Source organism: Gossypium hirsutum, chromosome A13 (assembly GCF_007990345.1).
Source record: "Gossypium hirsutum isolate 1008001.06 chromosome A13, Gossypium_hirsutum_v2.1, whole genome shotgun sequence".
Taxonomy (NCBI): Eukaryota; Viridiplantae; Streptophyta; class Magnoliopsida; order Malvales; family Malvaceae; genus Gossypium; species Gossypium hirsutum.
The window spans coordinates 108,962,282-108,973,485 of NC_053436.1; the positions used below are offsets into that span (position 1 = coordinate 108,962,282).

At 31.2% G+C, this 11,204-nt stretch overlaps 2 protein-coding genes across 2 annotated transcripts; one reads left to right on the top strand and one right to left on the bottom strand.

The window, feature by feature from the left end:
• Nucleotides 1–2,409: 2,409 nt before the first annotated feature.
• Nucleotides 2,410–7,374, top strand: LOC107938620 (protein tesmin/TSO1-like CXC 4). The gene is made up of 11 exons (XM_016871849.2): nt 2,410–2,706; nt 3,548–3,684; nt 3,777–4,305; nt 4,391–4,540; nt 4,678–5,321; nt 5,392–5,460; nt 5,554–5,737; nt 5,819–5,917; nt 6,016–6,082; nt 6,257–6,401; nt 6,476–7,374. Exons 1-11 carry the CDS (start codon nt 2,632–2,634, stop codon nt 7,170–7,172), a joined length of 2,796 nt encoding a protein of 931 aa, XP_016727338.1. The 5' UTR covers nt 2,410–2,631; the 3' UTR covers nt 7,173–7,374.
• Nucleotides 7,375–8,600: 1,226 nt separating this feature from the next.
• On the bottom strand, nt 8,601–10,658 carry LOC107938599 (cytochrome b-c1 complex subunit 7-2, mitochondrial). Its single transcript, XM_016871819.2, has 4 exons — nt 10,415–10,658; nt 10,169–10,326; nt 9,493–9,540; nt 8,601–8,927 (listed from the first exon to the last, which is right to left on the bottom strand). Exons 1-4 carry the CDS (start codon nt 10,506–10,508, stop codon nt 8,859–8,861), a joined length of 369 nt encoding a protein of 122 aa, XP_016727308.1. The 5' UTR covers nt 10,509–10,658; the 3' UTR covers nt 8,601–8,858.
• Nucleotides 10,659–11,204: the final 546 nt, after the last annotated feature.

Genomic DNA, 11,204 nt, shown 5'->3' on the forward strand with positions numbered 1-11,204 from the left:
AATATGTAATTGAGTTATTGTAATGCTATTAAAATTAATTTTTTTGAATATAATTTTATTATAGGTTTTTATCATATCTATTTTTTTTATACAATGCTTATAATTATCTATAGTTCTTCTTCAATCATTAAATAGGAAGATAATACGCTTTAGCGCATTTGAATTTACGTCTTCCTACACTGACAACAGTGCCGATATTTATTGAGCTAAGACTCAATTAATAAAAAATATATAATTAATTGAACTAAGCAATAAAAATAACTTAGCTTTTATAAAGAAAATTTTAAAGAATAAAATATATAATAAAAAATAGAAATTGTATATATGATATATAAAAAAATTAAAAAAAACTAAAGGTCTATCTTGAAATAAAAAAAATACATGCAATGTTAGGAAAAAATCAAGTTAATACAAAATTAAAAGCGTGGTAATTAATACAATATGAAATTAATAAGCTAAAAAAATTAAGTAATTTACATATTTTCATGAAACACCTATTTTGACATTGGATTTATTTTAAAAGACTAACATTATCTCTATTTACTCCTAGTTACTCCAAAAAATGAAAAGTTAATTTATTTTAATGGTGATAACTCATACTAATAATAAGTAAGAAATATTTTCATAGAAAATGATAATTATAAAATGTTTGTAGCAATTTAAAGTTAAAACTTGTATATAATACCTATAATAAAAAAACTAAAGGTCTATTTAGAAATAAAAGAAAAAATTGCATGTAATGTAAAGAAAAATAATAGTTAATATAAAAAAGAAAAAAAATACATGCAATGCAAAGAAAAATCATGATTAACTCAAAATTAAAAGTATAGTAATTAATACAATTTAAAATTCATAAGTTCAAATAAAATTTTAAGTACTCTTTGTATTTTCATGAAATATCTATTTTGACCCTAGATTTTTTTAAAATACTAACATTGTCTTTATTTACTCCTATTTACTCTAAAAAGGAGTTGATTTTATATTATATATAGAATTAAATAGTCTCCTAGAATGATGTTTTGATTGTATTTGTAAAATTGAGTTCTAAAATTTTGATGATTTTTGTTCAAATTTCATTATTTAAATGATACGTTGGTTTTCACCATGTTCAAATTTCATGTGTGGGTCTTGATTGAAGAAACTTCAATCATCAATTTATTGTGTTTTGTAATATTTAATTCTAATTCTAATTATTTAAATATGCATTATTTGTATATTGTAATTGTGTCTTAATCAATCACTTTGATTTAATTAGCTTTTTTTCAATTTGTTAATGTTAATTAATTTCAATTAACTTTAATTAATTTTTTGAATTTAATTGTTTTCAGTTAATCTCAATGAATAATTTTGACCTAATTAAGTTGCAAAATTTTCTAATTGAGTGATTGTGCTTATAAATCTCTTCTTATATTATGCAAAGTATACATGCTTTATTTCTGATTTAATTCTATTGTTTTTTTTTGGTTATATTAGATTAGTATTAATTAACAAAAATAAATTGAGATCTTCCAAATGATGTAACTTGGATCACAAATGGTTGACTTTCTCGGGAATTCCTAATGGCCCCGTTATGAGGTAGAGGTTGGAGTAAATTTTAAGGGAAAAATATTAAGAAATTATTTATTGATTTTAATTTATATATATATATATTAAATTTTGATTTGATTGAATTTTTATAAATTATTAATAACTTTATTGGATTAACATAATTTTATGTTGACATATTACATACATAAATAATTATATTAATTTAATATAATAATAAATAAATATTTATTTTTTAAATATAAATAATTGAATTAAAATTAAAGTTTTATTTATACATATAAACTGTAATTCAAATTTTATGTACATAATTATATCAAATCAAAATTTATATATTAAATTACACATTAAGCTAAAATACATGTGTAAATTTAATATTTATTCTTTTATTTTTTAAAAATATAAAATAAAATATAATCAAATTAATAATTTGAGGATCATAGATTAAAATAAATTTAAATAGAATTTACGTATGTCGAAACTTAAATTAGAATAAAATATGAAATGAAAATTGAGATGTAGTATTTATTTGTAATGCAGCTTTAAGAATAAAATCTTAAATTTTTACAAAATACAGTAATAGGAAATATATTAAATTAAATAATTAGAAATAAGCATTTTAAAGCGTAATTGAATTAAAATAAAAAATATATCCGAATTTAAAGTATGAATATATTTGAATAATGTTGATACTTCATACATAGTGAAAATTAAAATGGAATAAAAAATTAAAATAATTTCTAATTTTTAAGAACAAAATTAAGAAAATAATAGGAAAAAAAGAGAGCAAAAGGCCCAGCTGAAAAAGGCCCAGAAAGTTATCCAATAGAAAGGCCGAGGGATGTTCCCGCTCGGTTTTTGAATGCCCGCCTTTTGTTCTCTCTTAGCCTACGTCTCCCTCAAGCATTTTTTTCATTTTAAAGCAAAATTAAAACCAAAATTATATAAAAAAAATTATTGACAAATTTTCAACGTCAAAATTCTGCAGATTCAAGGGAGAGAAAAAAAATTTTAAAAAAAGAGAGGAAAAAAAAACAAAAATCACAGTGGAAATGCAGGGACAGCTTAGGGTTAAGCTATCAAAGCATGGATTCTCCTGAACCTACTAAATCCCCAATTCCTTCTTCTGCTGCACCCTCTTCTTCTTTTTCCCCAGTTCAAGTAATCTTTCTCTTTTGATAGATATTACTCTTTTTTTTGGCTTTGGTTTTAGATTTTTTTGAGGGGTAAATGTTGCTGCTTGATGGGATTCTTTTTTCTTAGTATCTGATTTAAAATTGGAGTTTGTAAGTTAATGTTGTTAACGTTTGGGAAAGGGGGTTGGGGATCGGTGAACATAAAATGTTTGTTAAGGTGACAATTTTATTTTTGTTGGTGGAATTGTGATTTGACTTAGGTTTTTGACTGCAATTTCACTAATTTAGTGGGTTTATTTGTGAAAATTTTGTTTTTTTGTGGAGAAATTGGGAGGTTTATTTCAATGAAGTGATAAAACACTAAACTTTGCAAAAGAAAAAAAAGGATGTGATTGTTCTCTAATTGAATGGTCGCTTGCTTTTGAACTTTGAAGTAGATTTATTGGTGCTATTTTGTTAGAGGAGGTATCCGGGAAAGAAAAAATGGTTTCTTTGATGAGTAAATGCTGCATGGATGTTTAAATTATCGAGGTTTTCGATTTAGCACAAGGTAATAGTGTTGTGTTTCCTTCTGTTTGGAATCTTTGGATGAGTTATTTGTTTTGTTATGTGCCGGTTTTGGTTACCGAAAAGCGGGAATGATCTGAAAGCAATTATCATATGCTTTTGGGTTGAGTTCCATTACTTTGCAAAAAACTTCAAACTTGATTTTGATTAAGTTCCATTACTTTGCAGTTGCCACCTTGCTTTTTCTTTTTCACTAGTTACTTATCAATATAACTGCATAGGCTTTGCAAGTGGATACCATTTTCCTTTTTCATGAATTTTTAGACATCTTATTTATCATTATTTTAATTTGATTCCAGGAATCCCCTTTTTCCAATTTTGTTAGCAATCTTTCTCCTATAAAGCATGACAAGGTACCCCATGTAGCACCAAGGTTCTTGGGACTCAGTTCTCCCCCTCTAGTTTTTACGTCTCCGCGTATAAATACTCTAAAAAGGTTTGTCACCCCTAGGATTTTGGCTTTAATGTTTTCCACTCGAATAGCTCCTTGTTTGAGCTCTGATTTCACTGAAATTAACCTTATTCCAGGCCTCAGTCATCCAATGTGGAAGTATCTCAAAATGTTAAAGGAGACGAGCAAAGTACCAATAGGTCTGGTGATTTGGAAAGATCTGTTAGTGAATTGCACCGAGAAATGATCGTTGATATTAAGGAGGATGATACCAAGGATTCTATGTCAGTCCAACCTAGTAGTTCATCTGGATGTGTTGATGAATACTTGGCCGACCCCGTGGAAGCTGATTGTGTTGACTCTGCATATTCAGTTAACCTAAACTTGAAACAATCTAATAATGTGCCTGAATCATCAGCAAATGGTTTGCCATGCTCAAAGAATTTAGAATCTGTTGACAAACATTACTCAGGGAGAGAAGCTGATGCAGTTCAATTGCTGTCGAGGCAGAGTGAAAAAGGCCTTGAAACCTTTGACATTGAACCATTGAGGATAAAAGAAGATCAACATGGTGGTCAAGGGATATCTGATGGTTGCCAACAAATTGATTCTGATATGTTTGATCTTTCTTCTCAGGAACAAGGAAGTAAAAACTTGAATCCTCAGGTAATGCTTGATTTCTATGTCCTAAATCAAGGTGGGAAATAGTACCATGTATACTCATTTCACTGTCTTTTCTTCTCTTTTACAGAAAGGAGTAGAAGATGATGGTTATGGATGTGATGGTTTCCTTCAACTGCAGCCTGGATCTTTACAAATGGTTCAGGCATATGAAGGTTTTGCTGAAAATGTTGGGGGAGTCACAGATGCTCCATTTTATGACACTACACATGATCTTGAGGTATAAAATATTCAAAGTAGCTCTGATATATAGAGATTAATTATATTAACTGACTCCATATTTTTAGCTTTGTTTTAGTTATTAAATGTTACTAGGATTTTCATTTTGCAATGGAATAATGACACCAGTACTTGCAGGCCATCGAACACCTACGTGGCATGAGTAGGCGTTGCCTTCAATTTGGAGAACCTCAACCAGAATCTACAGCAAACTGCAGCGGTTCTTCAAATCTAGTAAATGATGTGATCACTTCAGTGCCACTTGCTACATCTTCAAAAACAGAGAGTTTGGGTTCATCTCATGTGGATTCAAGTACATCAAGAAAGAGACGACTAGTTAACTTGTCCCAATTAGCAGTAAACATGATTCCCCAGAGCTATGACAATAGGTCTTCCTTAACTGTTTCCAAGCCGTCAGGTATTGGCTTACACTTAAACAGCATTTTTAATGCTATACCAACAGATCAAGGTGGAACTGTGAGCATGAAGCTGGCAGTGGATACTATGGGTACGGAGGGCATAAAATCAGCATCTATTACGAGTTGTCAGTCAATGGAAAACATGGAGAACTGCTCGGATGCATTTGAGAAAGTATCAACTGCTCCTCAGGATAGAACACTTGAAGCAAAGGTTTCTACAATTGAAGGTTCTGCAGCTTCTGAATCACTTTGCACCATGGAGTCAATAGAGTGTCACATGACCGTAAACAAAAAAAGGAAGCTTAGCTCAGGGGATGGAGATATTAACGAGGTGTTTAACCAGCAAAGCCCCAAAAATAAAAGGTAAGTACTACTTGCTGATTTGATAGTTATAACATTCCCTCTATAAGTAGGATCATTTATGCTTCTGTAGGAAGAAGTTATCAGATAGCGATGAGGGTTGCAAGCGTTGCAATTGCAAGAAGAGCAAATGCGTGAAACTGTAAGTAATTTTGCTTTTACTTTGTTGACATCTGCTTACGTAACTATTTTTAGTGTTATATATGCTAACTTTGTCCTCCTTATTCCTTTGAAGCTATTGTGACTGTTTTGCTGCCGGTATCTATTGTGCTGAACCTTGCTCATGTCAAGGTTGCTTCAACAGACCTGAGTATGAAAGTACTGTCCTTGAAACACGCCAACAAATTGAATCGCGTAATCCACTAGCATTTGCTCCCAAGATTGTACAACCAGTCACTGAGGTTCCAGTAAACAGCAGGGTATAAATGAACTTAGCCTGAAACAGAGAGGTTTTTCTTTTGGTTCAAATTTACTAATTTTGGTCTACTTTCCATGTATAGGAAGATGGAAACTGGAAGACGCCATCTTCAGCAAGACATAAAAGAGGGTGCAATTGCAAAAGGTCAATGTGTCTGAAAAAATATTGTGAATGCTACCAGGTTTGGAATTTACAGTTGCCTGAATCATCTTGCCATGCTTTCCATGTCATCTCTTAGTAAATCTTTGCTGGACTTATGAAACTATTTTATATATTAAGGCTAATGTTGGTTGCTCCATTGGATGTCGATGTGAGGGGTGTAAAAATGTTTATGGCAAGAAGGAAGGTGAGTTTTGTAAGAATTATCATTTAGAATTTTGTCTCTCAATGCATTTTCGTCTTTTATCTCCAAAACTAGAAAATAGAGAAACATGCTCACTCGTTCCAACATTGTTTTAGGGTATATAGTAGCTGAAGATTAGTATCTTTCGGTATGTAATCCTTATTTCTATGTTTCCAGATTATTATGTGACTGAAGCAATTGTGAAAAGAGGTGTCGGGGAGCTATCGGAAAGTACAGTCGCAGCTAAGAAGGATTTCTTGCATTCTGAGTTGTGTAATCCACACTATCTTACACCTACGACACCTTCATTCGAACACTCAGAGTGAGATTTATGATTATGACATCCTAGTTTCATATACCAATTCAACTTTATTTACTGATTACCTTTCTATTCAGCCCTGGAAAGAATGCCTCTGCATCAGGACTTCTTCCTATGAGATGCCTTCCATCACCCGAGTCTGATCCTACTAACGTATCACTTGCAAAATCTCCAAGGACTTCTAATACCAATGACATGCTTCTGGAAACAAGTAAAGAAAATTTGTATGTCGGTTCTCACCGTGACAAAATCAACTACAATAATGCAGACAACATACTTGCCGATGACTGTCATCAGACTCCGCTACCAAATCATCCCTCGATTATTATAGATTCATCATCATCTAAACCAAGGGAATTGACAAATCTTTCACGATTGAATTTAGGTCCTAGAAGTGGTTGTTTTACTTTAGGAGGTTCCCTTCGTTGGCGCAGTTCACCTATTACACCAAAATCCCCTATAGACAAAGAGCTTCAACAGCTCGACTCCGACGGTGGACTATATGACATTTTGGAGGATGATACACCCGAGATGTTGAAAGACACTTCTACACCTTTAAAGTCTGTGAAAGCAAGTTCCCCGAACGGAAAACGAGTTTCACCTCCTCACAAATTGCATCAGCTCGGGTCAAGCTCTTCGGGATCGTTAAGAAGTGGCCGTAAATTCATGCTAAAAGCCGTGCCCTCATTTCCACCTCTCACTCCTTGCATTGTTTCAAAAGGTAACAGTAATGAGAGTAGAAGCAATTATGAAGAAGATGGTAGCAAAGATTAATGATCAAAACCTGCACTTTAGAGTAAGGTATTACATATTAATGCCTCCCTTTTTTATGATGTGAATTTATGTAGCTAAAATACTGGTTTTTGCTACATGATTCTGCATACATGTTAGTTTCGGTATGTTCGTGTTGGGACTGTTTGCTTGTAGAAAACAAATGCCATAAAAATTTAGTTGATGTTTCTTTGTAGATTTTTCATTTGGATGTTTTTAATGAAAAACCATGTATGTTTCTTTCCTTTTAATTAGAGGAAGGAAACATGTCCTTCATCCCTGGTAAAATCATATTTTATTTAGGGGTGATTGCATCATAATAAATTATTAAAAGCAAGAGCTAAAATTATTATTTTTCTTTTTATTATTATTATGTATATTTAAAAAATTATACGTATTCATATTATGTGTTGGATATCATTGCACAAGCATGTGAAGGCGATAAAGCTTTATACTATATTGTAACAACTAATTGACTAATATAATACTTAAAACAGTTACCAATATTTTTTTGTATCAACGAAAATCTCACAGGATTGAAGGATATTTATTGATGAAGAATTAATTACCAATTAATGTTGTGTGTGTTTTGCTTGAATTGTAACACAGGAGACCTATGTGGAATTTTTTTTTATTTTTTTATTTTCCACTTTGTAATTGATTTCACTTTTAGTTAAATTATATAATAAATTATGACTTGTATGGAATGATAATTAAAATTCTTATTAGACATCGTCATTCTCTAATAAATTATAATAGTCTCACAGCATTAAAAAAAAAATCATTATCTCACTATATTGTGACTTGTATGAAATGATGATTAAATTTATTATTATCTCTTATTAGACACCTGTTTAACATGAATTCAAATTTTGTGACCCATCTCTTACCCCTAATACTATATTAAAAATGTCATTACCTCACCATAATTCACTTCACTATTATCATTACATTAATATCAAAACAAATCACCTTACTGATTTTGTTTTCAGTGCTAAATTATTCGATTTCACCATTACAATAACTAATCTCGGTATCTATCTAATAGAACTTAAATCCCCACTAGACTATAACACTAACACCACTATTTTCAAAACCGGAGCTTAACAGCCAATTAGAACAAAAACCAACCAAAATATCAATTTGAAATAAAAGGTCGTACCAATTGATTGATAAACTAATACAAACTAATTGAATAAGCTTTCTCTATTTTTCAATATTTTTAATATTACGATTTTTTTAAACAATTTATTCAATTGCAATGGGTAAACCGATAAGATTGATCAAACTGATCGGACCAATAACCGGTGGTCTGACAGATTGACCACTGCTCATTAGTTCTGAAAACCTTGAGTAACATAAACAAAAAAGAACGACATCGGGGCATGCAGTCTACAGATTTGCTCTAACAATCAAAGTTCAAAGGCTTTGTTTATTCTAGAATTGCTTTGCGTGCATTGAATGTGTAAAATGCGGTTCACAGTTCTGTTTATTATTGGGACACTGCCAACAGACTTAAACCTAAATAAGTGATTCAGTTCAAAAACTGACACAGATGACTGTGTAAACCAACCAAACCAGGAATTGTAAAAATTCAGTCCACTGCCGCTATCGAAATACCATACGCACATACAGATAATCGAACGCAAATTTCAACAGCAATGACTATGAGATACGGCATGAAAACCCTTAAGGAATGGTTCGCTGATACAGAGGCAAAGCTCCCAATGCTTCTCGCTCTGCTCTCTCCTTCTTCACCTACAAGATATAAGCAAAAACTTTTATCATTTCAAAACTTAATACAACAACTAAAAAGACAATTCGATTCAATATAGCTATTCCTAGAAATCTTTACAGCTTATATACTGGGACATGTCGGCACTGAATCTAGAAATAATCATAAAGATTGTCGGTAGTATGACTAGTAAAACTGAGGCAAAGACCACTAAAAGTGCGTTATAAACAGTGATTCCCTACTCAGATAAAAACATAGAAATATAAATTAGGACTATTACTTTATAGATTATGTTTGTCAAAACATACCAAGTAATAATACAATTATATTAAAGCATACTAATTACTACCTCATATAAATTACTGGGTATATTATGTCAAAATTACTCCAATTATCAGTTTTTCTAAAGAACACATGTAGGATACATATTTGACAAGTATATGGTTTACTATCTTTTTTAGGCAAACTTAGAATAACTGAGCCAAACATATACTGCACACTGAAATTTCATGAATAGCCAAAGCCAAACAATGCAAAACAAAATCCAAGTCAAGCTATCAACAGAACTTTTAATATACAAGAACTTACAAGAGCAAGCATATCTTGAAGATAGCTCCTAAATGGTGTCTGCATTTTCTGCAGAGGAAAGATAAAATCCAATGAATTAGAATTGATTATGCATTTTCAAGCAAAAAAACTTATAGAATGCTGTTTTTCCTCAATCCCTTTCTTCTTACAAAATGAAAAAAAGTGGCAAGCATATATGGGTCATTATAAACATAATCAAACATAGCAACTAATGTTAACAAAAATAGTCATAGCTTAATCGTACTAAAATGAATTATAATATATTAGTTCCTAGCTCCGCATAGAGTTTGTTAAATAGCCTTAGTCAGGGACTGTGCTTTCTATGTAAAAAAGAGTTTTGTTCCGACTTTGCAACTTCCATTCTAATAATTTACAGTAATTTAGGCTTCTATATCCAATGGTATTAACTATAGAATTAGGAAGCAGAAATCAAATTCATACATACCTTATCGAGACTTTTCTCCTTTTATATATGTTAAAAAAATTACAGGTATCAATGACAAAAATTTAAAGGCAATAGGATTTATAATAGGATTCATTCAAGGTTCCAGACATTAAAAAGCTAATTTTTATTCACAATTACAGGAAAAAGAAGGGGTCAATCCTCTAAGATAAAATACTCAAATAAGATTTCTCAAAAAATCTTCACTGATTTAAAAAAAGAAAAAAGAAAAACCTGAAGATCTTCTGGGAGATACTCGTGCTTCATGGAGAGATCCATTGCACGCTTAAGGCGTTGGTTACGAGCATCGACAATCTCACGGGGCAGCCGATTCAACGCCTCCTTGATATCCAAGTCATAGTAAGGATCGTACAGATCGTCGTAACGAAGGCCTAAACACATTACCGAATATGTTTTAACTGAAATTAAGAAACAAAGGAGACGAGATTAGGGTTAGGGTTTTTGGGGGGAAAACCGTACCGTATTTGCGGAGGCGTGTGGTAAGGGCTTTCATATGCAAAGAAGCTAACCAGCTCTTCTTCGGATCCAAAAGTGATTGCAAAAACGACGACATTTTGGCTGTGCTTTGCCTTCTTCCTCGACCAAGTATCTGAGTTTTTTATTTTCTGGAATTAAGGGTTTGTTCCAGTAAATGTGGCTATATTATATATCGACCAAGTCACCAAGACTCGCGATATCTCTCTTGCGATATTGAACAATTATTACTTTTTAGGGTAAATTACACCTAAGGTCATTAAATTATGGGTAAACTGCATAGTAGTCACCTAATTATGTTTTTTTCTTTTTTGTCACTAAATTATGAAAAGTTACAAAAACAGTCACTCAATTATGAAATTTTACAAAATGATCACTCAACTATTCATTTTTATCTTTTTTGGTCACACAACTATTTTAGATTTTTGGGTATTTCTATTTTTACTTTAGTTTGCATGTGATAAAAAATAACAAAATTGAATAGTTGGATGACTTGCAACTTTTAATAGTTGAGTAACCTTTACTGTGTTTACACTTAAATTATTAGTAAGTTTACATTTTGGTCACTCAATTTTAAAAAGTTACAAAATAGTCTTTGAGCTATTTGAGAGTTTTCATTTAAGTCACTTGTACCTCATGTTGGCGTATAATAATAAATTTTAATAGTATAAATGGATAAAAATTTTAACAAAATGATCATTTTGCTCTTTAATCAAATTGACTCATAATGTAGGGGCCTTCATAATACTTTTTACCTACAAATTGACTCAAAATC